This window comes from Taudactylus pleione, unplaced genomic scaffold (genome assembly GCF_031769625.1).
Source record: "Taudactylus pleione unplaced genomic scaffold, aTauple2 ptg000129l, whole genome shotgun sequence".
Lineage (NCBI taxonomy): Eukaryota > Metazoa > Chordata > Amphibia > Anura > Myobatrachidae > Taudactylus > Taudactylus pleione.
This window is the reverse complement of record NW_028284531.1, coordinates 20,341,129-20,367,851: the sequence shown is the minus strand read 5'-3', so window position 1 is coordinate 20,367,851 and position 26,723 is coordinate 20,341,129. Positions and strand designations below refer to the sequence as shown.

The following is a 26,723-nucleotide window of genomic DNA, read 5'->3' as shown; positions in this document are numbered from 1 at the left end:
TAATCTGGTCTTCCTGTTTTTGTGGCTCACCAATGGTTTACATCTTGTGGTGAACTCTCTATATTCACATATATACACCTACCTCCTGGAGAGTGTTTTTGATTTGGCCAACTGTTATGAAGGGGTTTTTCTTCACCAGGGAAATAATTCTTCTGTCATCCACCACAGTTGTTTTCCATGGTCTTCCCGGTCTTTTGCTGTTGCTGAGCTCTCCGGTGCATTCTTCATTTTTAAGAATGTTCCAAACAGTTGATTTGGCCACACCTAATGTTTTTGCTATCTCTCTGATGGGTTTGTTTTGATTTTTCAGCCTAATGATGGCTTGCTTCACTGATAGTGACAGCTCTTTGGATCTCATATTGAGAGTCGACAGCATCTGATTCCAAATGCAAATGTCACACCTAGAATCAGCTCCAGACCTTTTACCTGCTTAATTGATAATGAAATAACGAGGGAATAGCCCGCACCTGTCCATGAAATAGCTTTTGAGTTGATAGTCCCATTACTTTTGGCCCCTTAAAAAGTGGGAGGCACATATGGAAACCGTTGTAATTCCTACACCGTTCACCTGATTTGGATGTAATTACCCTCAAATTAAATCTGAAAGTCTGCAGTTAAAGCACATCTTGTTTGTTTCATTTCACAGCCATTGTGGTGAGTAGAGGCCAAAATATGAAAATTCTGTCAATGTCCCAATATTTATGCACCTGACTGTATGTGTGCAATCCAATGTGGCGACAATGAAAAGTGCTAGGAGAGCAAGTTGTTGTTGAATTGTAAGGCACCACAGCACTGTTCAGTGGGAAAAACCGCATTCATAAAACGGGCACATAGTTATACAAAGTAACTTCAGATGTGAAAACAAGGCCCTGCTCATGAGTGGGCAGGCAGTGACTATGTCGACATAGTTAAAATATCTACATTAATGTCGATTCCAGGAAAATGTTGACATTGTCAAAATGTCGATATTGTGTTGGGACTGCTATCTCACAGTGAGAGAGTTTGATTCGGGGTTTGCACGATCATAGCCTCTGGTATTTGAGCTTCTCGGGAATCTACACCAGTAATAGCAATAATGCCTCATTCAGCTGATAATTTATTCAGCTGGTGCAATCATGATATTGTCTGTTAGGGAACGTAATTACTTTCTGTTGCCAACCAAGATGCAGATCCCCATTCCTCTCTTAAAGATGATCTTTCACATTATTACACATCTTGTCTGATACAAAACCAACAACAGCAGTTCAAATGTGCCAAATCTACATGCAACACTTTTATTACAGTAAGAGCTTCAAGCCAAGGTAAACACATGTATAGCATACAAGGGTTTGACAATTACAAATGGATTAATGTCTCAATAGTTTGCTGGTTTATGTTGTATTTATGGTTTACCTCAGGTTTGCAATGCTGAGTTTGATTTTCATTTTGTTTTTGGATTTAGAATGTCTGGATATTTGTGCCCATCTAAGCCTGTCATTTATTGAAAGGGGTTGGGTACGGGATGCCGGTGGTCACAATACCGTCAGCCGCATCCCGACCCAAATAGGTAAGTGCCCGAACACCTATGCTCCCAGTAAGTGTAGACGGCCACTGAAATGATTCTGCATTAGTAAAGGGAGCTGGGGCAACAACTCACACTTGCCTGTTCCTATTCTCATGCCAGATGACAATGATTAACCCCTTGACTGCGAAAGGCGAGTCCCACTCGTCATCTGCATGTACCTTAAAACTGAGGACATCAAGTCTTCTGCTCTGCGGGGAGGCCGGCCAGCTCATGTCATGGGTCTGTACAGTTGTTTCCTGTAGTAGTGTATGCCTGTCCTATAAGGTGTGCATTGCAATACATATAATGTCAAATGACTCCAAAATCCAGCGTTCATTTTAAGAACAGAAACATATGTTTGATTAATAAGTGTCTGACATTCTGAAATATCACCATGCTAAACAGTATATTCAGTCAAGAACGTGTGGCGTTGGAGGTGCTAAGATCAGCCTACCCCCCCAATCCTACAAGGGAAAGTGTTAAAAACTCTTCACCTGAACTCCCAAACTAGTTCCGCTATCACCATTCCTTGTATTGTCGGCTATTACTAGAGGATCAGATGAACTGAACATATCGCACCACCTGTGTAATAATCTGGGGGGCTGGAAGTGTGAAATTTCTATTAAGATGAGCATGTAGTATAACACAGGTCTGGTTTGTAAGCCACATGCAGCGAAACAGTACGATTAATAGTACACATCATTGTTCATTTTATATGGAAACAATGGGGGAGATGTATCGAACAGTGTAAAGAGTGAAGCAGTTGTCCATTGCAACCAAGCAGCTTCTACCTATCACTTTATAGAATGTACTTGATAAATGCTTCCTCACAGCTGACTAGTTGCTATGGGTAACTTCTCCACCTGTCCACTTCTCCATAACATTTGATAAAGCTGCTGTAACTGTCCTATAGTTTAATTTCTGTATGTCGGCTACTTTCTTTCAGTATTTGTTGTCACTGCTACACTTTACACTAATTTCTCTTCTCTTGAGTGCAGCCACACACAAATTGCTCCTCATTGCTTCTCTAATGAGATACTGGATTCAAATATAGGAAAATTAAATAACTTTTCAGCAAATTGTGGCAGCTCTGAATGACATTTCCAAGGATGTCTGGCTCCAGACTGTCTCTTAGGGTTTACAGTTACTCCCCACCTTCAGCAAAGATGTCGAGCATCACACTCAGATAATCAAAAGAGCGAGTCCAAACATGACGTTTCCTCCAAGCTACTAAACACACAAACCCAGTGCAAATTAACCACAGGCTCATCAGAACAGTCAAGGGCTTCATTTTGGTTTACAAGGGAAGTCATGTTTTTTTATAGCATTCTTGCTGCTAATATGAAGCAGGAGCTTGAGTCTTGCATATATACTGCTTTGTTGAGTAGTGTGCACCTACCGTATGTAGTAAAGGATTACAGCAGCTTCAGGGTGTTCGCATGGCTTACTTCATTTGTAAAATGTAACGGACCATATCATGCATTACACCTAACATAATAATGTTTTTTTTATTAACTATACAACCCATTTGGTAACCACTTTTTTCTCATTTGTTAAAACTGCATCCTTTGGCATACTTGCTGACTGGCCTTACATGCTGTGGAGAATGTTGTAGTGAATCCAGAATCCGCTATAAAAAAAATACTAATGCAAAATGCACAGGGGGCGATTCAATTCTCTGCAATGTTGAATAGTGCGAGGGAATGCAGGTCACTGCGACTATCCAAAGAAGAAAGGACTCTCACAGGGCGCTGAAAGGGTCAAAATAAACTAGCAGCTGTGTGGAGAAGTGTCAAGTCTCCCAATGTTCTCAAATGAGAAAAAGATACAAATAGAATAACACAGCGCTTAAAGTAACAATATAAACAAACAGTGATCCAGAATTCGATTATTTAATAAGAATTACACATTAAAAAACTGGAAACAATCTTTAAAAGGTAGCAGCTTGATTCAACATACAATCACACATATAGGGACAATACAACAGTCAGTGAGAATCTGAGCAAAGATCATATAGTTAAATCCAATGTGCAACTGTCTCAATAGGGGTCTCCCAATGGGCCCGATGTAATATCCCAAACTCCAATAGCAGCTATATAATAATAAATTGTGTGCCGGCAAAATCAGAAGGTCTGAGAATGACCTATATAGAAAGCTCACCCTTGAAGAGGAGTCCCGCAATAGGAGGTAGGTAATGAGTAGTGCAGACTGTGATGTTCCTTATAAATCCAATGGGGAATGTTCCACAGGCGGTCGCCAGCTCCGATGGTGACTGATGTTCGCACACCTGTAGGTGTGAAAGTAACCTGTATATATGCTCACCCTTGAAGAGGAGTCCCGCAATGAGGAGATAGATATTGAATGGAGCAAACTGTGATGTTCCTTATGAATCCAATAGGGAATGATCCACAGGCGGCCACAGTCTCCGATGGTAACTGATGCTCACACACCTGTATGGTGTTTAGCGATGAGACACGGAGTGGCACGCCGTATTAGAATAGGCTCCAGCCGGGTGTCCGAATGTCACCTCGAGTAGGAAGTGGTCAGGCAACTCAGCGTACTAGTCTCCGGGCTCCTGCCGAACGTCCGACTCCGGCCGGGCGTCCGGCTGACATGAAGTGGGTGGAGGGTAAGTGAGCAATAGGCAGGGACAGCCTGGGACTATCCACCCGAATGATGGTGCGGTAATGTGCGCCTCCTGACTTAAGTGCAGGATGCGATGGGGACAATTGAATACCACCAGGAACTCAATCACACTGAATTGAATCGTCCCCCATAGAAGTTAAAAGCATGTTAAAAATATAATGTGCAGCTATACTGCGTGATCAAACGTGAGCAAGAAGAGAAAGTAACACAAGCTCAGTGTAAAAAGTAAAGCAAAGCATGTAATCTAAAAAAGAAAACCCCAAATCGCTGAAATGTGGATCAGGCATACCAAAATGAAATAGACTTGACAGTATTTTTTCTTATGTATTTCGTATGAGTATTCCTAATTAAGAAAATATATTTCTATTTGATTATTTACATGTTCTTGTTTAATTGTATACACTTTTCACTAAGGTTTTGCTACTTTGTCTTTCCTATGCATGTAAGATCTAGAGCCGCGTATCCACTAGGCGATTTTGACAGGCGATTGCACGATAACGACGTCGTTATCGTGCAATCGCCCGCAAATCGGGCATGTAAATGACAAAAACAACCAGCGATGCGCGTGCCCACTGTTCGTTTTTGCCATCTATCATTGCCCGGACATGCTGGTCAACCTGACGATCCCGTCAGGTTCAACATGTGCGGGGATGATGGATGTGCCTGGACTGAACAAGTGAACGTTCAGTCTAGGCACATCACTAGACCTACAAACGACAGCACGATTGCAATGTCGTAATCGTGCTCTAGTTTGTATGTCTATAAGTGGATACGCACCTGAACACCTAAGTGGTTTGTCAGACAATTCTGACTAAAGTTGTGTTCTAGGTGACCAGGAATCTTTGGAGAAAGGGCTCCATCTGTATATTGCATAATACAGATATCAAAGCTGCCTTTGTACCATTAACTTTAGGCATCAGATTGCAAGATCTATGCAGAGCAACAACTTTTTGCCAGTGCTTTTCAAGGCTTTGTTTTATACATCTCATAAAAGTTACGTTCTGACTGAGAGGAAAAAAAAAGTGGACGGTGTACTGAGAAAAGAAGGGGTAAATTTAATGAGCAAAAATAACTATAATATTGAATAAGAAAAAAGAGGATCGCTTGTCACCTGTTCACTTTAAATTAATTTCAAATGAAGACGATATTCGACATTAAACGATATAGTGGCTGATTTGTGAATTTTCAACGAATCGAAACGTCAAATTGTCCAGTGTGTACACACTATTGTGTGCTCCTGTGCATCGTTCGTCGCTACTTCAGATCGGCCTGCAGTGCAATTACAGTGAATGCATGCAGTAACACTTGCAGTTGCACACAGGATATAGGCACGCCGCATATCATTTTAATCAGCAGAAGCGGCTTGTGCGTCCTAATCGCATCGATGTGCGAATAGGAAGCATTTGAAGGTAAAAAGTCGCATGAAAAAACGCTTGGCACTACAGAGTCACGACATGCCGCGACTATAAGGGCTGTTTATTTGTTAATGCGCAAGGAAGTGAACACATTGGTATATTACACACAAGATAGCATTACATGTAAGGTAATAAATGATGGGCATGACCTATACAGGCTACTTTGCTTAGTCCATCATGTAAGACAGATGCTGTAATTTGTATTTCAAAGGATTTGTCTGCTTCTTATATCGAACAGTAATGATCCATGAAACTAGTATAGAATTCATAGGTGCCTATTGCTAAACTGACTGGTCAGCAATGCATAACAACTTGGATTTCATATGGTTTCACCCTTCATTATCCCTTGTTCTATATTCTTGGTCACAGAGGAACTCTAGCACATGGGCTCCTCCCTGACTACTGAACCCATTTCTAAGTGTCTGACATTACATAAATGTGTATATGGCTAATAGCCTTCCACTTTTTATATCCTTGTATTGGCTTGTTGTTTATATCATGATCAAATTCAAGATTTCTGTCCTAGTGCTCAAGACCTGCAATGTCTTTCTTATGCCTATCTCTCCTCTTTTCCTAGATCATGCTGTCCTTAAGCCTATCATTCTATTTTGTTGCTGCCTATTTTTCCTCTATCAACTTCTCTTTCACCCATGCAGCTCTTCCTCATTCTATGGGAAGGGGGAATGGGCTTGGCCTGTACACAGGGGCAGAACTATGGGAGACTGTGGAGGCGTCTGCCACCGGGCGCCAGCACTGAAGGGGCACCTCCTCCATTGCCCACAATATATTTACCCCACTTAAGACTATTTTAAATTAGTTTTTTTGTGCATACGTAACAGATAGATAGACATGAGATAGATAGATAGATTTATAGATATGCACCATATTTATTTTACCTTTTTTTTAGGGGGGCACCAAATTATAACTTGCCTCCAGGTGTCTGGGATGAACTTACGCCACTGCCTGTACACCCTAATTTTAAACCTAATAAGAGGTACTATCATGCTGAGATTTGTTGTACAATGCAGGGGATAGTCATTCTATCACTGTGTCCTGACATTGCTGTAAGAGGTTTCTGAAAACTCCCATCTATTGGTAGAAATGTACACTTTTCTTAAACTACCTTGTAAATTTGTCCAGCCGGCATTTCACCTCCATATTATACTTTTTTTTTTTTTTCCTGCGATATTGGAGAAGTTTTCACAGCTTTTTCACTCCAAAACACTTTGGGGTAGATTTAATTAGCTGCGAATTGTCACATTGTCTGTTCCCACAGGTTAAGTTTTTTGTCCCTTTATTTGTGCTCCTACCTACAGACACTGGCATCCGAATCCCGACAAGGGATTTAAGATAGTCGTAGAAATATAGATGCCTATCTTAATCCCAAAGCCGGACCGAACGAGGCAAGTCCGGACGATTTTAATGTTAGCCACGTGTGGCGGGAGGGTTAGCTTTAGGGAGCGTAGCAGGATTAAGATTTGAGGAGAGGGGTTAGGGTTAGGCACCCCTAGGGGGGAAGGTTAGGTACCTCTGGGGGGAGGCTAGGGTTAGGCATTAGGAGAGGGAGAGATATATTCAGCCGCCGGGTCTTCATACCCATTCCACAGACACCTGCCATTCACACATGGTGGTGACCACCTTGTGTGAATGGGTACATTTACATCCCGTGGACTACAAGTAGTCCCAGCTGCTAAATGCTGCACCTTCATGAACGCTTCCCACCAGTATTGGATAATGGGGAAGATGTATGAAGGGGCGGTAGGGGGAAACCAGTAACTGCGCATGTTAAGTGCTGCAGTTACCGCTTCTCTGTAGGTAGTAATGCAGGGAAGCGAGCAGAATGACAGAGACACTATGCACCCCTGTCATCGGCGCTGCTGTCTACAAAACAGCACGCTGATGTGCAACACAATGCATGAACGGTCTGTGCACTGACCGTTCCGACAGCTGCAGCTAATGATTCCGATAGCTGCTGCTGTCGTTCCCCTATCACCACAGCACTGTCCCTGTCTGCGGTGGTTTCCGGGCACCGGCTGCATGTGAGATCTCGTGATGCTTGTGAAATCTTAGTGTTCCTTCTAGGGTGGCCAGGGCGGCTCTCAGCGGGAGCGCTAAGATCTCACGCTTGCCCAGAGAAGCCAGCCGGGAGGTGAGACACAGCGCATGAGCACTAGGCTGATGTACTGTGTGCTTTGGCGGTGATCACCGGAGGGGGGAGCTTTCACAGACGAGATGTTTGTACACGTCGTCGATACTTCTTCCTGCTTCACCTCGGTAAAGAGGCGACCCAGGAAAAGTTATAGCGGCATGACGCGTGCTGCTGTAATACATCTACCTCAGTGTTTATTGGTCTCCAGAGTGGGGATTTGCTTTGTATACAGATCAACTGTGCTGCGTTTTGTTCTTATAGCTATTAAATCTTTATGGAGTTCTGCTTTAACTTCTTTTGGCCAAGTTATGTAAGAGTGTCTGAGCATGGCAGTTATAGTATCTAATTGGGCGTTCTTCATTCAGATATAAGGTAATTGCCTAGAGCCCTTGGAAAATATGAAATATTTATTATTTGAAGCTGATTATGTGTTGAAACCCTTAGTTTTGTATGATGACTTTGCAGTATAAGCAATTAATGAATTAGTTATAAATAAGCATGAATGATGATTACCATAAGACAGACTCACACAACACTCCAGCAGCTGTTGATGGATATGTTTGTGTGTTAGAACATTGAGGCAGCATATTGTCTTTAGGCTTTGATGGTGAGCGCAGGTCTCTTCCTGGTAAGTCTGGTACTGTAATGCATAAGGCAGCACTCTTTCCTAATCAGAATTTATGAAGCATGACCAACATAATATGCAGCACACTTTCCATCCGTGACCCTGTTTTACGTTTCATCAGCTTTGTATGCATCTTTGTAATTCTGTGACACGTAGAGCAATCACTGCAATCTCACAAATAGGATCCTGAATAATCCTTCTGGTCACCACATGAACCACTCTGTATAAGAGGGCTTTAAGGCTTGGTTTTTTTATTATTATTTTGTTTTATTGCATGTCCCAGTTATTAATCGGGGCCCTTATTTTCAGTGACAAAATATCATGTCCAGCAACACGTTGCTCAATGTCTTTCTGCAATTTCATATTGGATGTCATCTGGCTCCCTCAAACTCAATGTTTCATAAACAGATTTATTATTCCCACCGGCCAATAGTAGTTACTGGCCTGATATCTCTTTCTGTTGACAACACAATAATGAATTGTACCCCTGCCTATGTGTCATCCTTATCTCAGAACGGTGCTTTGCTCGCCACATTCAATATGTATCCAAGTTCTGTTACATACATCTAAAACACCTATCCAGAACATGTACATATTTTGATTTAATGTAATTATCTCCTGAATTGATTATTGCAATAGTTTCCTTATTAGTCTTCCCCTACAATCCATTATGAATGAAGCGGCTAGACTGGTTTTCCATGCAAAACATTTGTCTGCTGCTGCTGCTTAGCTCTGTCTCTCCCTATAGTTCTTGCCTCTATTTTACCAAGTTCAATATAAAATACTTCTGCTTACATATAAGGTTATATAATCATCAAAACGTATACCAGCATACATCTCTACACTTATCTCACAACTTACCCCCTCTGCTCTGTGTTGCACATCCACATTCACTAGCTGCTCCCATTTGCGGTTACCGGACTTTTTTTGTGCTGCACCCACTCCGTGCAATGTCCTCCCTCACACATGGCTGACTTCTTGCTTCCAACCTACAAGCGTTCCTTGAAAACTCGCCTCCAGACAAGCTCATCGAATTCCTGAACCACCTACGTAATCTCGATAAGCAATTCTACCATTTACCTCCCCTCTATACAGTTCACACACAACTTTATGTATGTTCTCTATCTACACTTACACATCCCATTGACCCCAGGTCAGCATTGCTGTGTGGCTGGATCATACAGCCCACCAAACAGATTTACAATCTGACTGGACAGTTTGCAGCATGTAGCATTTTTACCTGTCTGTCTGTTATTACCCAGTGATGTTTTATTGTTTTTTGTTTGTTTTTAAAGTGGACTATGTTGGCATTACACAAATAAATGATAATACTAGTTGCCAAACTTTCGTGGCACATGTCATCTCTCGACCAATGGGTGTATTCATGAATGTCAGTGGGTGGTTATTTAAGTGATGTTGTCCAAGCTTTACAATTCTGACATTTTAAAGGTGCTTTACTGGGTTCTAATTAGATCTCCTGTTGTTCTCTGTGTACCCTGATTTGACGTTTTCGGTATAGGCAACTTATAGCTCATCAGACCATTGGAATGCTTATCTTATCATTTCTGCAGGTGAGCGTACCTGTGGGTGGAAGTTACCTATTCACTTGTAATAGTAGAATACTTTTAATTATAATTTGGAACAGAGCTCTGTGACTGAGATGGTTGAGGTAAGCGGGAAGCTCCAAACTCTGGGTTTGTGGTTTTGGTGGACCCTGCACCATTCCATACAGACATAAGTCTGTGTACGCTACACTTCCTATATGAAATTAAGTTCATACATCCAGTACATTATACTGGTTATCATAAATATCAGCCATTCCTTTTATCCTGCATATCCACTACGCGACATTACTGAGAGATTGCACGATTACGACATCGTAATCTTCACCCGAAAATGCTGGTCAATCTGCCGATAACGACAGATTGCCCATGTTCGGGGTTGATTGATGTGCCTGCACTGAACGACTGAACGTTCAGTGTAGGCACAGCCCGGTCTGCTAGTGGATACGCACCTGTACTTAGGGGTCAATCCAATTAGCTGCGATCCATTTAGGGCTCGAGTCAGCTTTACTGCAGCCTGAATTTGCTCCAAACGGCTCGCAGCCCCATGTAGATTGTCCCCCATATGACTGAAATATTGTTTTTTTGTGCTGTCCTATGTTTATTGGGCCATATTCAATTAGCCGCGGGAGTTCACCCACGACTAATTGTCGCCCTGATCCAGTTCAATTAGGGGGGAGTCCCCGCAGTCGGACTTTACCACGCACCTCATGGAGGTGCAAGGTAAAATTTGCGTAAAATTGGCCTAATCTGCGAGGGAAAAAACGCACTTATTCCGCAGTTTTCGCGGAATCAGTGTGGTTACGCGCACGAGTCCCTATTTTACAACGCGGAGAAAAAGCAATTTAGTTGAATAGCTAATCCCCGCACCGCGGGACTTTGGGCCGGCAATTAGTCGCCGGTGAGCTCCCGCGGCTAATTGAATATGGCCCATAGCGTGTGAATTGAAATCAATTGGCCAAATAGCGGCGTCAATTACCTGTGTTAATAAAAGATCCACCTGTAATGAGGATGAGCGTCTGACCATCTGCACGTCAGAGTACCAGCGTTCTAGGTTTGTGATTGCTAAGATGAGTCAGTTGAGGGCTATCACACAAAGCATTGCTGATCATATTTACTAATGGTCCAATCAGTAACCTGAGAATGGTATAGTTGCTCTAGGTGTTTTGAAATCTTGCTCTGTTGCCAAACCGCATATATATCCATTGACTTATCGGTCGCTATGCTTGTAGACTTGCTCCAGTTATTAATCGGCGCTCCATCAAATACAATCTTTACTGTGGACATGGCTTTCTGCTGTTGAGTTTGGGGAGTCTGTGAACTGGAACAAAACAGGTTTTAAATTAATCCAGTTAGATTTGCAGAGCTGATCAAACATGTTCTGTAGAGTAAGTGCTGGCCAGAGAAAGATGTAGTGAAATCCCCATGTCATGTGAGGAACACCTGTGAAAGTGTCCCTATTCATCCCACTTTTTTTCCTTATTGCTCATTATGCTGCCTGCCCAGTGAGCCCTCACTCCTCATTAGTTACGTTCACAGCTACCAGAGAGGAAATTCACTTTAAGACCCCTCATGTTAATATCTTGGCTGTGAAATGCCTTATCCCCAATTAGGATTGCTGACTAGACTATAATCCCTGCCTGTTCTGTCTAGGACTATTGTGTCTAATCTCCTAAACTAGGGACAAGATATTCTATTGAGAGCACAGAACAGATTTCTAAAAGACTGATTATTATCTGCTGATAATGTGCATTGCACTTCTTACTTGCACTTGTTCCATTTGCCATTTGTATTCCTTATTGCCCTGTGTCAATTTGTCTTTTGACTGTCATGTTGCTTTGTGGCGCTATTTAGTTTCTTGTCTGCCCTGTATGACTGCAGTGTTCTTAATTGCCATATACTTTTGCTAGTAGCTCAGTCTCATAAGAGGTTTTATAAATCCTTTAACACTTCATTTCATGCAAACTCTTTTCCAATTTTCTTTTTGTCAAATGTAAATTTATAAGTATTCTGGACAAATCCCAGGGGTCACGTAGCCATTGTACTGCAATCATTGCTGCTCGGCGTTTAATGGTGCATACACACGGTCAGATTGTTCCTTCAGATCTGAACGATAACGATTTAAAAATCGTTCAGTCGTTCATATCTGAAGGAAAATCTGACATATCTGACATGCCTGGACGATGAACGATGCGCGTTCCCGTTTGTCAGATAACGATATCTGACATCTGATGTGTTTGCAGTCAGACTTGGACGATTCCATTCATTTTAATGCAGTCAAAAATCGTTCAAAACGTTCAGTCATTCATCTGACAAATCTGACCGTGTGTATGCTCCATTATTTTCCTCCTTGATGTAAAGGGATGTAAGTCTTCCAAGGGGAGATGTACTAAGCCGTGGACTGAGATAAAGTACCAACCAATCAGCTCCTGTCACTTTGCAGGCTGTTTGAAAAAGTGACAGGAGCTGATTGGTTGGTGCTTTATCTCCAAGGGTTAGTACATCTCTCCCTGGGTCAATGCTCTTTAAAAAAGTTCTTGATGGTTTTTCCATGTAAATGTGGCTACCCTATGTCTTGCTCCATGTTTTTTTAACATGCATTCTCTTCTAATTCCATTCATTTTATTTAGTTCAGTTATAAAACTGATTTTAATTAGTGTGTACTAAATCTATTCCTTTATCTCTACAGATATGCGGTCAACCCTGAGAATATTATCCTGTATGGTCAGAGCATCGGCACTGTCCCTACGGTAGACCTGGCGTCACGCTATGAATGTGCAGCTGTCATTCTACACTCCCCTCTCATGTCCGGGCTGCGGGTTGCCTTCCCTGACACCAGAAAGACCTACTGCTTTGATGCCTTCCCCAGGTAAGACAATAATGGGTTTTTAATTGGTGAACATAAGGTATGTGTTGTGAACCTGCTGTGCTTTTCCATTCTGTTTGTATATATTCAAACTAGTATAGAATAGACCGGGCACCTATTGAGGTGAGGACAACCTTCTGTATGATCATCCTCAGGTCTTCGTCTATCAGAACCATAGTGCAATATAAATATATATATATATATATATATATATATATATATGAGAGAGAGAGACAATTTTAACACCCCTTTTTTGTTATGTACACAAATGAGATTTCAGTTTGCAAGATGTAAATGCTTTGAGGAAGTAGGACAAAGCATTTTCTTAACTGCAAAAGGTGTAGAGTTGTCCGTCACCTCATGGGTCCTAGCCATGCTAACCTACTCTCCCGGAAGTTGCAGGAGGCTCACAAAGTTTCGGGTAGCCCCCCGTACCCCCGGAAAAGTGTCCAGATCTACTGTATCCCACCCACTCAGGGCCAGATTAACAATGGGGCGGATGGAGCTACAGCTCCAGGCCTCCAAATAAAAATAGGCCCATCATCATGACAGCATGATGTTGACTGACCATCTGCTGTCCACATGGTCAGCCATAAATTATAAGTAGTAAAATTGTATTTCTAGTTACCTCACAAAATATATATTTTTTTCTTTTACATATTTACAGAGACATTGGTGTTGAGATTATAGCGGGTGTATATGCCCATGTGGCTCTGGCCACACCACACAGCACTGGTCACACTTTTCAAAATAGGCCCTTAATCATTTTCAGCTCCAGGCCCATGTGGCCCTCAATCCGGCCCTGCACCCACTTCCTGGTAAAGTGGGCAGGAAGGGGAGATGATTCCCGGGAATCACAGCTCCGTAAGAAAGGGCAGAGTTATATTTGCGAAACTGTGTCATTTAGTCCCGCCCCCTCCTGGCAATCCCGCAATTTGCGTCAGTTTGACCAGACGGGGCCTGATGACATAGGAGTCCGGCCCACACCCCCCGAAGTAGCCAAATGTATCTCCTCTCCAGGCTTTTCCCAGAGAGGACAAATAAAAAGACTTAAAGTATGGTCCTAGAGCTCCTGCCTCATACCAGGAATTAAAATTGGATACATTCTTCTTCTTCCTCTTCCTCTTCCTCTTCCTCATTCCTCTTCCTCATTCCTCTTCCTCATTCCTATTCCTCATTCCTCATTCCTCATTCCTCATCCCTCATCCCTCATCCCTCATCCCTCATCCTCTCCCCCCCCCCAATCTCCCATGATTGACTTAACACCTAAATGGTGCTAAACAGTGCAGTATTTTCCCAAGAAAACCTGACGAGATTAATAAGAGTGGTACTGCAGTGGTAGCTGGCTTTGTGATTTCTTTTTTCTACTATATTGTTTCCACTCTACCCCTTTTCATGTTTCTACACTGATATGCAGAACTCTGCGCAAAACTACTTTTATGGGGCTATTACCAATGATCGTGAAGAGGGAATGCAATTTTAAATACACATAAAAAGCATTGCAGATGTGCATACTTTGGGCCTTATTCAGATATGTACGTAAACCCAATGGTTTACGCACATATCTGATATTTGGGGGTCTGCACATACACAGGATCTGTTCTGTGCATGTGCAGAACAGGTCCTGTGTGATTGCTCGCAGTCTCCTTTCAGCTACAGCATGATTGACATGCTGCAGCATTTAGGGGGTGGCACCTGGGATAGTTCTACAAAACTGGGGCGTGTCATCCCCGTTTTGTAGGCATGCCAAGCCCAGGGTCTTCCTGGACCTGGCAGAGGGTTCCAACAGCCAGGCTGAGTAAGCTTCGGCGATGGTGATCCAAAGCAGCTTCTAAAGACGGATCACAGATGCATGCAGGAGGTATTTATTTCCTACAGACAAAATCGGTATGAAATACCAATATACGGGATGCCGGCTGTCAGCACACTGACAGCAGCAACCCGTAGGTTCAAATCCCACCGGGAACGGTGAGTACTGTTCCCCTGTCCTATTTAATCCCTAACCCTCCTTTCCTGTACCCTAATACTAACCCTCCCTACCCTGCACCCTAACCCCCCTGGTAAGTGCCTAAACCTAACCTTCCCCCATTAGTGCCTAACTCTAAACCCCCCCCCCAGGTGGTGCCTGAAGCTAATCCCCCCCCCTGCCTGGAGCCGAACCCTAACCTCCCCCTCCTGCAGCCTAACGCTAACAACCCCCGTGGCACCTAAACCTAAGTGTGTCTGTCCCGCTGCTGATACCTTTCCGCGGTGTCCTTAAGATCGGGATTCCGTCTGCCAGGATCCCGACACTGCATCCCAAGTCATGTCGGGATTTCGGCGCCGTTGTTGTCTCTGCGTTCAGGATTCCCGTGCCTGGGTTCTGGCAGACGGCATCCCGCTTGTCGGGATGCTCTCCGCATCCCCTACAGACACCACCTGCTGCATTACCATATTAGTATGACGGTATTGCATAGCTGCTTCCTTATGGCTGTCAATACTGTCCACATCTGAATCGGGCAAGTTGTCCATCCTAAATGACGCTTATTTCCTCCCGTTCTTAAATCCCCTTACAAATGTCTTCTAGCCCCGTGTCTTATTACCAGAGTTTGATCCATATACAGTTGATACCTTAGAAACTTTTCTAGACACACAAGCTCTCCTCCTACTAAATGTGTTTTTATTTTTTTTTATTTCTGAGCTTTGGACACTTCGTTTGGATTCATTTCAGAAAATATTGCAGCTGTGGGGAACTGTCCACATACTGTGCTGTTTAAATATTGGCTTCCCCAGACATCGGAAGCAGAGTTGGCCAAGGGAATGTTTCCAGTTTTTACTAGATGCAAATTGTGTTTAACTGAAGCAAATGAGAGACCAGCAGAAGAAATGTTCGTAATCTGGGATTCCTATAATGCTTTGTCTGTTTTCTGAGGAGCTACGCCTACCCTCCAACATGACCCGTTCCATTAGGTACACAATGCTCTACTCCTGGACTTCCTTCTTAATTTATGATTGCAGACACCTGTAAACTAGGTAATTATTAGACAGGTGTTTCAACACAGGTGGCTACAGTCATACATTAAGAAGTCCAGGAGTAGAGCATTGTGTACCTAATGGAATGGGTCATGTTGGAGGGTATGGATACGTCCCAGCACAATAACTTGGCTTTTTATTGCGACAAGGGACTTTCAGAATCTGTAACTGAATCCTTGTTACCAGAGCTTACTGGAGCCTGTTTCTCCTGCCAGTCTCCCAACAACCTGCAACCTCCTGCTTTTGCTCCTGAATGCTCTTACGGGCCACATGTTGTTGGTGAGCAACTCAATGCCAATCTGAAAAAGGGACCAGTTGGCAGGATGATATTTGCTGCACTTGCTCTATTGCTGCTGACTCGATGCCTTTTCAGACAGGCAGCATGTTGTTGGGCTGCAGCAATAGAAGCAGTGGGGGAGAGGCACCTTACGGACATCATCTTAGATACATGACCCAAGGTAAATAACCTTTGGGCACCAGGTTTTAATCCTAATAACCTATGGTTATTTATACTTTTTAAATATTGTTCTATTTTTATACTTTATCTTTATTTCAAGAACCATTTGAAGACTTTAGCATGACATTATTGTTTTTTTAGGCCAGTCGACTACTCTTTACCAACTGTAGATAAATTGCCGGACATAAATTCTGTCGCAGTATTTCAGGGGTTCTCAAACTCGATCCTCAGGTCCCCACACAGTTCACATTTTCCAGGTCACCCAGCAGGTGCACAGGTGTAATCATTACTCACTGACACAGAGTTTGAGAACCTGTGAAGTATTTGAATTTCTAAATAAGCAGTTTTGAATACAAGGTGTTTTTTTGTTGTATTTTCTAGCTTGTACTGTACCGTAAGTTTAGTGGCTTTTTAAAATTTGTGTTAACTAACATGTATTGTTTCCTTTGCAGCATCGACAAAATCTCAAAGGTCACGTCTCCCGTACTGATAATCCACGGAACTGAAGATGAAGTGATAGATTTCTCACACGGCTTGGCAATGTATGAGCGATGTCCACGAGCTGTAGAGCCTCTCTGGGTGGAAGGAGCAGGGCACAATGACATAGAGTTGTATGCGCAGTATCTAGAGAGACTAAAGCAGTTCATATCGCATGAGCTACCCAATTCCTGAGAGCTTCCTCCAGTCTTACCTCACTTACTGTGAACAGCAGAAACAACGCGTCTGAGAAGACATGTCCACTATGGTGCTGGGCAATCTCTTAACACTGCCCAAAAATACCCTCACTGGGGTTGGATTACGCAGATCAAGCATCCGGTGGCAATTGTCGTGGTTTTTTTTTGGGGGGGGTTATTCTTAATTGTTCATGTGCTTTCAGCTGCTGTAACTTAATCTCAACTTGTTTATTTGAGGCGTCCAAGCGGATCTGGGGCTTCTTTTTTTTCTAGAGCACAATTTATAATATGGAACATGTTTACACAACATTAATTTGAAGGACATCATTCTACAGCCGGTTAATCCCATCATAAGAGCTCTGGGTCGACTGGATCTATTTGGAGATGATGTAGAATTTTATCTGGTAATCTGTATATTCTACTTCAACCGATTAATATGTTTTTTTTTAAATGAATTAAGAGGCATTTTGCTTGTTTGGTAAATGTATAATGTATTGTGACGGAACATTCTCTTAACTTGTAATTCCCCATAGGGCTTTCATGATAACGCTATTTATCCACTACAAATTATCATGTATGAAGATGAAATGGACAGAGGTCATTGGTACATTTATCTCGGAAAATATTCTGAATGCCACGCGTGATCTTCGTGTAAGCAAAATGTAATATTAAAATAAAATGTGAAGCTGTAGTAGTAGAAAAACGCTCCAACACCCTGAGATTCTCTCCGGACGTTATTCCTTAATGCATTCCATTAATATGTGTGTGTAATATATATATATATATATATATATATATATGTATATGTCATTTTCAACACTACGATCTAATAATTTTGTGTTGCTTATTTTTTTGTCATCGGACACTGACAGACGACCGGCCTGTTTTTTTTTTAAACAACTTAAAGGGTTTATTAGGTTTTTATCCGTAAAGTGTTTTTTTGCTATTAAAGGATTTTTATAATGATTTCTGGGAGATTACAAAAAAAAAAAAATCTGTGAACCTTTATGAAGAACGCAGTTTTACTTGAGTTTATAGTATTTTTTTTCTCCCCTCTTTTTCACACTGGAAAGGCACAAACTATATACTTCTAGGTAACACTACATGTTTGGGTCTGTAAATGGAGTCCCTGCAAGCGAGGTGAGGCATGGATCATTATCCTTGTGGTTGAACAGGCGAACATCCCTTTTCCATGGTCAGAGGACACTGTCTGTCTGTATAGCGCCTCTGGCATTGCAGGGGATTATATGCCTGACATATACTGTGAGTCTAGGAATTTGTTTTATAAAATGAACAGAATATGCTCTGATTTGTTTCTTGTTGCTTGAGGACAGTACTATGGTTGTGTTGGAATAAAGAATGCATGGAAAGGTAATTCAGGGACTGCTTGTGTTTTTATTTCTGTATATGTAGGTGAACAAAGTATTAAGCTACAATTGTGACCTAGTCACCATGACACCATCATCTTTTTAATCCTCCCATACATTGCACTAGTTACAGATGTTTATGTTAGCCACTTTATTAACCGTTCCACTGAAATAAAATCAGTATTGCTCAATTTATAGCACCTTTATTAGTAGACAAATCTTAAAGTGAGTACACACCTAGCAGATTGAGTGATCTGCAGATATATCTGTAGATGACGGTCGTTCATAGACACTGGACCGACCATCATCTTCTGGGGGGCAGGTTCGCCCCCCTCCCCGCGGCTGCTGCTGCTGCATGTGTACGGGCGATCGGCTGATCGCACGTACACACTTGCCAATGGACAGATATATATGCAGATATATCTATCCATCGGCTGTGCAGCACAACCTACGCGATACGTCTGAACGACGTCGTTCAGACATATCGCTGGTACACACTGGCCGACGGGCACTAGATATATTGGCCGAGCAATTGATCGGCCAGTACATCTGTCAGTATGTACCCAGCTTTAGTTTGATGAAATTGTGTATTTAAAATGTACCTATCTACACCCATCTTATGCTAGGCATACACTGTACAATTAGCTGTCAGACATCTGTCCAATCTGGCTGGTTGCAATGAAAATCTGGTAATGTATAGGAGTAAATTACAATCGTCCATTTGCTCACAAACACTGAAAAACTGACACAAATTATAATTCGGACAAATTAGTTACATCAAATGAATTTAACCAATTTGAACAATCATTTTGTCCATCTTCCAGTGTTTAAGACCATATGGTCAATTGTAATTGGCTGCTATACATTACCAGGGTTTCATTCCAACCAGCCAGATTGGACAGAGATCTGACAGATAATTGTAGAGTGTATGCCCAGCATTAGGCATCCATTCATTAGGCAGCAGGCTTCTTTTAATTGAGCCTAGAAAATGGCTGCCTTCAGCTGTGGTGGCAATGTCTCATTTTGAGACTTGTGTTTTTTATATTTTATGAGTGTCCAGTTTGTTGTTGATGATATCTGCTTTTTAACATGAACTTTGGACTTCCGAGCATACAGTCTTTGTAGGTTTCTGCATCTTGAGATGCGTTTTCCACACACCCCGATTATCTCAAAGCACATCAATTATGACACCAAATCAGTGAGACTACAGCCTCCATATAACAAAGTTATAGGAGTATTTCTACATAGAATACCCAGATATTGTTTTGGTACATGAAAAATGTATATTTGCAACTCCAGTGTGCTAAGGCATTTTTTCATTTATGCAAGGCATCCATGTGCCTGTAAGTTGTGAGGTGGGGCCTCCATGGGCACTATTCAATTCAACACGAACTGAATAGCGCCGGGAAGAAGCTCCCGGAGTTGTTCAATTCAGTGCACTGTTTTGTCGGAGAATGCCGGTTATCGCGCCCTAAACATGGTGTTTAGTTGTGACAACCGGCATTCTCCGACTAAACTGCCCGGCGCGATGCTGTTTCCGCAGCGCTAAGGGCAGAAAACAGCATCGTGCCTGTAGTTTTGTCAGATTTCTGATCGCACCCCAGGAGGGATGCGAGAAGAGATCCTTAGTCGGCCTGAGCAGCGTGCTGAATTGAATAGCTCTAGGTGCTCCATCCCAGCGGTATTCAATTTGCATTGAATTGAATCGAGCGCGTCCCACAGGTGCTCCATCGTATTGATATCTGGGGAATTTGGAAGTGAAGTCAATAACTTGGAACACTGTCATGTACCTCAAACACTTCCTGAACAATTCTTGCAATGTTACAGGTCACATTATACTGCTGAAAGAGGCCACTGCCATCAGGGAATACCATTGCCGTGAAGGGGTGTACTTGGTCTGCAATAATTAGGTACGGACTACGGGCCTGATTCAGGTTGGTTTGCAAGGCTGCATTTGCAAGCACCCCGCTCGCTGCAAAAATATGCTATGAATGCAATCGCAGCACTATACCAAAACGCCCACCACTATATGAAGCCTGCCCACTACCCGTGACCTGTATCCGCAAGTCAGCGAAAACATCTTTAACATCGGAACCACCCGCACAGTTGTGGTTGACCTGACCCTACCACAGAAACTGCTAAAGTTCCTGTCGCCATCTAGACTTCTGCCAGCGTATGCTATCGCAGGGGCTTAATTATGTATGCCCCTGTAACGGCGTTTGAACGCCCAGGCATGCCTGCGTTTCTCTGACCACCTCCCATCACCACCCTCAAACGGTCACCTTCCTGTCAATCACTGTGGGAAGACTCTATGGGTTCACTGCGATCGCTTCCCGATTGCTGTGGCCGTTTCACGCACGCTCACTGCGTCTTATACGCATGCGCAGAATGCAAACATTGGCTGGCTGCGTGCGAACGCAGCCTTGCAAATCAACCTGAGTCAGGCCCTATGTGTCAAGCTACTGTAACATCCATATGAATGCCAGGACCCAAGTTTTCCCAGTAGATCATTGCCCTGAGCATCACACTGCCTCCACCGGCTTGCCTTCTTCCCTGACGTTAGGAAACGAACAGTATGGGTAGGATTTGTGTATGGATAGGGATTCCAATCCCGGACATTTTTGAGTCCCAAAAATACCCAGAATTATAATCATTAAATCCTGGATATTACTGGATTGGGTCAGGGGGGAGTGGGATGATAATTTCCTTCTTTGTTCCAGTTGCATTATCCAGAGAGAACAGTAGTTGGGAGATGGATGGCTGAGAGGACAGGAAGGGTAAAATGGATGCTGAGAGGACAGGAAGGGTAAAATGGATGCAGAGAGAACAGGAGGGTGGAGATGGATGCTAGAGAGGATAAGAGGGGGAGATATTAAATTTAACAATATCATGCTTTGATTGCCCTTTTTTTTCCCTTAATCCCAATCCTGAGATTAATCCTGGGATACCAAGATTGGAACCTGGTAATCCCAAAATCCGGGATTAAAAATTATTTCTGGATGGAAATCCCTATATATGGGACATAGTGTTCACTCTAGGTCCGGCGCCGGACCTAGAGAGAGGACATTTCTGCATCCACGCGACCGAAAAGGGTGTGTGTCTTTATTACACATCCCCTTTTCCTTACTCTTGGGAGCGTGCCCGGCACTTACGGGCATGCCGGGCAACCCCCTAGCGCTGCGATGCGCCCGGCATCCATACCCCGGCGGTTACCACTGCACCACCGTTTTCCCCTCCCGCGGGACACTGCGACCCGTGGGAGGGGATAGAACCCGCAGGCTGTTTCAGCGGGGCACCGGAGGGCAGGGTGCTTCTTGCTCTCCTTGTAGGGATTTATGCAGGTCTTTGGGGCAAGACCGGTCTTTGTATGAAGCCATTTTTACATAAAATTATGCAGTAACTGCAGTTTCCTCATAATTTTATGTATTGTTGCTACAGGGCCTTGCAAAAGTATTCACCCCCCTTGGCTTTTTACCTTTTTTGTTACATTACAACCTGTCATTTATTTTTTAAATCTGAATTTTATGTGATGGATCTGCACAAAATCGTCTAATTTGGTGAAGTGAAATGAGAAAAATATATATAAAAAATGTTTATAAATAAAATTCTGAAAATTGGCATGTGCATATGTAATCACCCCCTTTGCCAGGAAGCCCCTCAAAAATTCTGGTGCAACCAATTACCTTCAGAAGTCACATAATTAGGGAAATGGTCCACCAGAGGCTGCAACACCACTAAGCAAGAGGCATCACACCATGAAGACCAAGGAGCTCTCCAAACAAGCTCGGGACAAAGTTGTTGAGAAGTACAATTCTGGGTTGGGTTATAAAAAAAAAAATATCAAAATCTTTGATGATCCCCCGGAGCACCATCAAATCCATCATTATCAAATGGAAAGAACATGGTACCACAGCAAACCTGCCAAGAGAGGGCCGGCCACCAAAATTAACAGGCCGGGCAAGGAGGGCATTTATCAGAGAGGCAGCACAGAGACCAAAGGTAACCCTGAAGGAGCTGCAGAGTTCCACAGCAGAGACTGGTGTATCTGTGCATGTGACCACAATAAGCCGTACACTCCATAGAGCTGGGCTTTATGGAAGAGTGGCCAGAAAAAAGCCATTACTTTGTGCTAAAAGACACGATTTGAGTTTGCCAAAAGGCATGTGGGCGACTCCCCAAATGTATGGAGGAAGGTGCTCTGGTCAGATGAGACTAAAATTTAGCCTTTTCGGCCATCAACGAAAAGGCTATGTCTGACACAAACCCAACACATCCCATCACCCTAAGAACACCATCCCCACAGTGAAACATAGTAGTGGCAGCATCATGCTGTGGGGATGATTTTCAGCAGCAGGGACTGGGAAACTGATCTGAGTGGAGGGAAAGATGGATGGTGCTAAATACAGGGATATTCTAAAGCAAAACCTGTTTCAGTCTGCCTGTGATTTTGAGACTGGGGTGGAGGTTCACCTTCCAGCAGGACAATGACATGAAGCATACTGCTAAAGCAACACTCCAGTGGTTTAAGGGGAAACATTTAAATGTGTTGGAATGGCCTAGTCAAAGCCCAGATCAAAATCCAATTGAGAATCTGTGGTTAGACTTGAAGATTGCTGTTCACAAGCAGAAACCATCCAACATGAAGGAGCTGGAGCAGTTTTGCCTTGAGGAATGGGCAAAAATCCCAGGGGCAAGATGGGGCAAGCTCATAGAGACTTATCCAAAGCGACGTGCAGCTGTAATTGCCGCAAAAGGTGGCTCGACAAAGTACTGACTTTTAGGGGGGTGAATAGTTTTGCACGCTGAAGTTTTCTGTTGTGTTGTCCTAAATGTTGTTTGATTTTCAATATAAAAAAAAAAAAAACAACTTCACAGTTGTAGGCATTTTCTGTGAATGAAATGATGCACACCTTCAAACAATCCATTTTAATTCCAGGTTGTGAGGCAGCAAAACATGAAAACTGCACAGGGGATGAATACTTTTGCAAGGCATTGTATGTACTTAATAGCACAATGCAGGCAAAGTGCTAATTAGCGCTGCAGATTGCAGTCCCCATTATTATCAATGGGGACTACGATTATTTATTTTCAGTAATTTATATAGCGCACACATATTCTGCAGCGTTTTACAGAGAATATTTGCCCAATCACATCGGTACCTGCCCTCAGTGGAGCTTACAATCTATATTCCCTATCACATGCACACACACATAGACACCAGGGTTATTTTTTGTTAGGAGCCAATTAACATACCAGTATATTTTCGGAGTGTGGAAGGAAAACGGAGCACCCAGGGGCAACCCACGCAAGCACAGGGAGAATATACAAACTGCATAGTTAGGGCTGAAGTGGGAATTGAACCCATGACCTCAGTGCTGTGGCAGTAATGCTAACCATTACACCGTCTGATCTGACCTTTCTCCACTAAACTCCAAAAAACGAAACTTATCAGAGTTTAGCATCGGTAGTTTACACCATCTTCATATGGGGGCTCCCGAGGCAGGAGCAGCCCCAGGCCAACTCCGGAAGCTGACGCTGCAGCACGTCCCCTCAGACTTTGGGGCTCGTCTGCTGCCTCAGTCCTCCCTTACTAAGGAGTTTATATCATAAACTAAAAAAAACTGCTTTTCTCCAGCATTTTAGCTGGAAAGCCTAAAATATTGTTATTCCTTATTTAGTAAAGAGAAAAGTGCAGTAAAATCACAGATTTCTCTGGCTTTTCATTTCTCCAATATTTTACTGTAGCCCACATTGGCTTTAATGGGGGCTGTGCCGTAATGATATTTATATAGATGAGAGAAGTGAAGCTTCTCATCTTTTTTTTTGAGAAACATGGATGACATTGTCTTTTTTTTTTTTTCCCCCTTCCGAAGGTGGGATAGCTTCTTTTTCAGTATCTTGAAATCCTCCCTGGCACAGCCCACAACAGCCCAGTAAACAGCCGGCAACAGCTCCCATATGCAGCCCCTCTGTATAGCTACTTGGAACCTGCACCAGGAGATGTGCTGGGAAATGGTAGCGGGGAGGCTCGTTCAGAGCAGTTACTCTGGAGGAGGACTGCTCTGTAGCTGCTCTGAGCCGGCACATGCTCAGTTCTGATACGCCCCCCCCCACCACCACCACTATGGTTCTGCCACTGGACACCGGAGTGGGTGCCGGGCAAGAACCCTGGAGTGGAACGTCTGCCGGTACAGTACAGAGGCAACAGCCAGCCAAATTGCAGTGGAGATAAACTTCGTTTCGGAGAAGAGGTTTATCTCAGTGAACTTCACTGCAAGGTCTCTCCTGGAAAGAAGTACCAGTTAAATAGCGCAGTAATAGTTTTGAAATGATGATATCAGTGATATCATGCAGTACATTTCAAACGATTTCTGCATTTTTTACTAAATGGAGCCCTAAGTGTTTCACACCTCTTTTATTATGGGGCTTCCTATTTTATTTAGCCACACTGCCTCTGCAGTCACCCCTCCATTTGCTAGCTGCTGGGGTCTTCCCTATTTTGTGTGGTATTTCCCCATCACTAATTGGTGGTGACACCCTCTCCAACATTCCCCATTTACTTCAATGTGTTAGAATGAAGTGATTTAGGAGTCTATTTACTATTTACTGTCATTTTTCAAACATAGCCTGTGAAATGACAGTTGGGAGCTGATTGGCTGGCACCTTATCACTTTTCACTCTGTCTCCTAACACTGCTTAGTAAATAGACCCCTTAACCCCCAACTGACACCACTCTAATAATGTATAGTATATGTAATGTTATTGTAACACCCCGTGTCAGTAGGCAGAGTGATACAGGGAGAGATGTATGAAGGGGACGGCAAAGTCTGGACCTGCTTCACCCATTATAAAACTGAAGCAGTTTCAGACACCGCCCGCATGTATTAAAATTTGTTTTGCCGAAGTGGGGGAGTGCTAATTCTCCTGTCCAGCAAAATTTCCCTCTCCCTCATCTGACTGGGTGATTGGCGCTTACATCTGCTTAGTAAATAGACTCCTAAATCACTTCATTCTAACACATTGAAGTAAATGGGGAATGTTCAGGCCCCTATCAATTGGGATTGGATTGGTTAAAGCTTCACTCTCAAGTTATTTCTTTTCACTACTTAAATGGCTTCACAAGTGTGTGATGACCTCACAGAAGCCACAATCCCAGTGATATCACTGGTTCTCATTGGTAGTCCTCATATCCTGCTTGCTTAACATTATACAGCCCTGGTTTTTGACCAGGGCTGTGAGAAGGGGATGTGGTTAACATTCCAAAAACCGGGATGCTGTCTGCTGGAACCCCCGACATCGAAATCTCGACATAACTTGGAATGCCAACGCCGATTGTAAGGACATCGGGGAAAGGTAAGTATCAGCCGTGTGGAGCTAGGCTTAGGTCAGGGGTGTATTTATAATGGGTGCAGGGTGTGTGGTTCACATGGGCCTCTGGGGGGGCCCTCCCCGCACGCCTTGCAACCATATCATAGGGTATGCAGTCGGGAAGCCGGCGGACGTAATCCCGACGGCCGGCTTCCCGACTGCTTTATCCCAGTGAGGGTTAAATGACAGACGTCTAAATGTAGACGCTTGTCATTTTACCGACGCCGGGAGGCTGGCGCCCGGCATCCCGATCAAAGTGATGCCGAGTGCGGGCAGCCGCGGGGGGGGAGGGGAAGGGTTAGGTTTAGAGCGCCTGGGGGGGACTTAGGCTGTGGGGAAGGGGGGGGTTAGGTTTAGGCACTTGGGGGATTAGGGTTAGGCACTGGGGGGAAGGTTAGGGTTAGGGGGGGAATTAGGTTAGTGAATACTTACCTTAGGGACGATCGGGATTTTCACCCATGTCGGGCAGCCGCTGTCGGGATTGCGTCCGGCGGTAAATCATACTGATTCCTATTATATGTACCTCTCTGGAGTCCCACGTCGGCGCCGGTGTAATAAAAACGCCTGGAAATTGGCTGCAGCTGCCATTTTCCCGTTGCTTTGCGTATGCGCAGTACAGGGAAAATGGTCACCGCGCCCATTTTTCCTGTGACCTGCGCATGCACTATAGACTCTGGGCACACTCTAGTGCCCAGAGTCTATCAGTGGGCGCTGGCCGCGCTGCCCGCTGCCAGACTGGGAGGAGGGGACCCGTGACGGAGACTGCACACAGGCCCCCTCCTTGAAACGCCCTGGTTTAGGCAACCAAGGGGGATTTAGGGTTAGTCTGAGGGAGGGGGGAGGTTAGAGTTAGGCTCCAGGCAGGGAGGGGGTAGGTTTAGGCACTTATGGGGAGGGTTAGGGTGCGGGATAGGAAAGATTAGGGGGTAAATAGAACAGGGGATCATTACTTACCGTTGCCCTGTCGGGATTAGAACCATCGGGATGCCGTAGTCAGTGTACACACAGCCGGTATCCCGTCCATCGGTATTTCATACTG

General features: G+C 43.6%; 1 protein-coding gene across 1 annotated transcript in view; it reads left to right on the top strand.

Moving 5' to 3' along the window:
- Positions 1 to 18,324, top strand: part of ABHD17C (abhydrolase domain containing 17C, depalmitoylase) — a 45,027-nt gene extending 26,703 nt beyond the window's left edge. Inside the window, exons 2-3 of the mRNA XM_088473025.1 lie at positions 12,630 to 12,809; positions 16,728 to 18,324. Of these exons, the coding sequence (XP_088329151.1) occupies positions 12,630 to 12,809; positions 16,728 to 16,947 (400 nt within the window). The 3' untranslated portion in view covers positions 16,948 to 18,324. The remainder of the gene's footprint in view (positions 1 to 12,629; positions 12,810 to 16,727) is intronic.
- Positions 18,325 to 26,723: the final 8,399 nt, after the last annotated feature.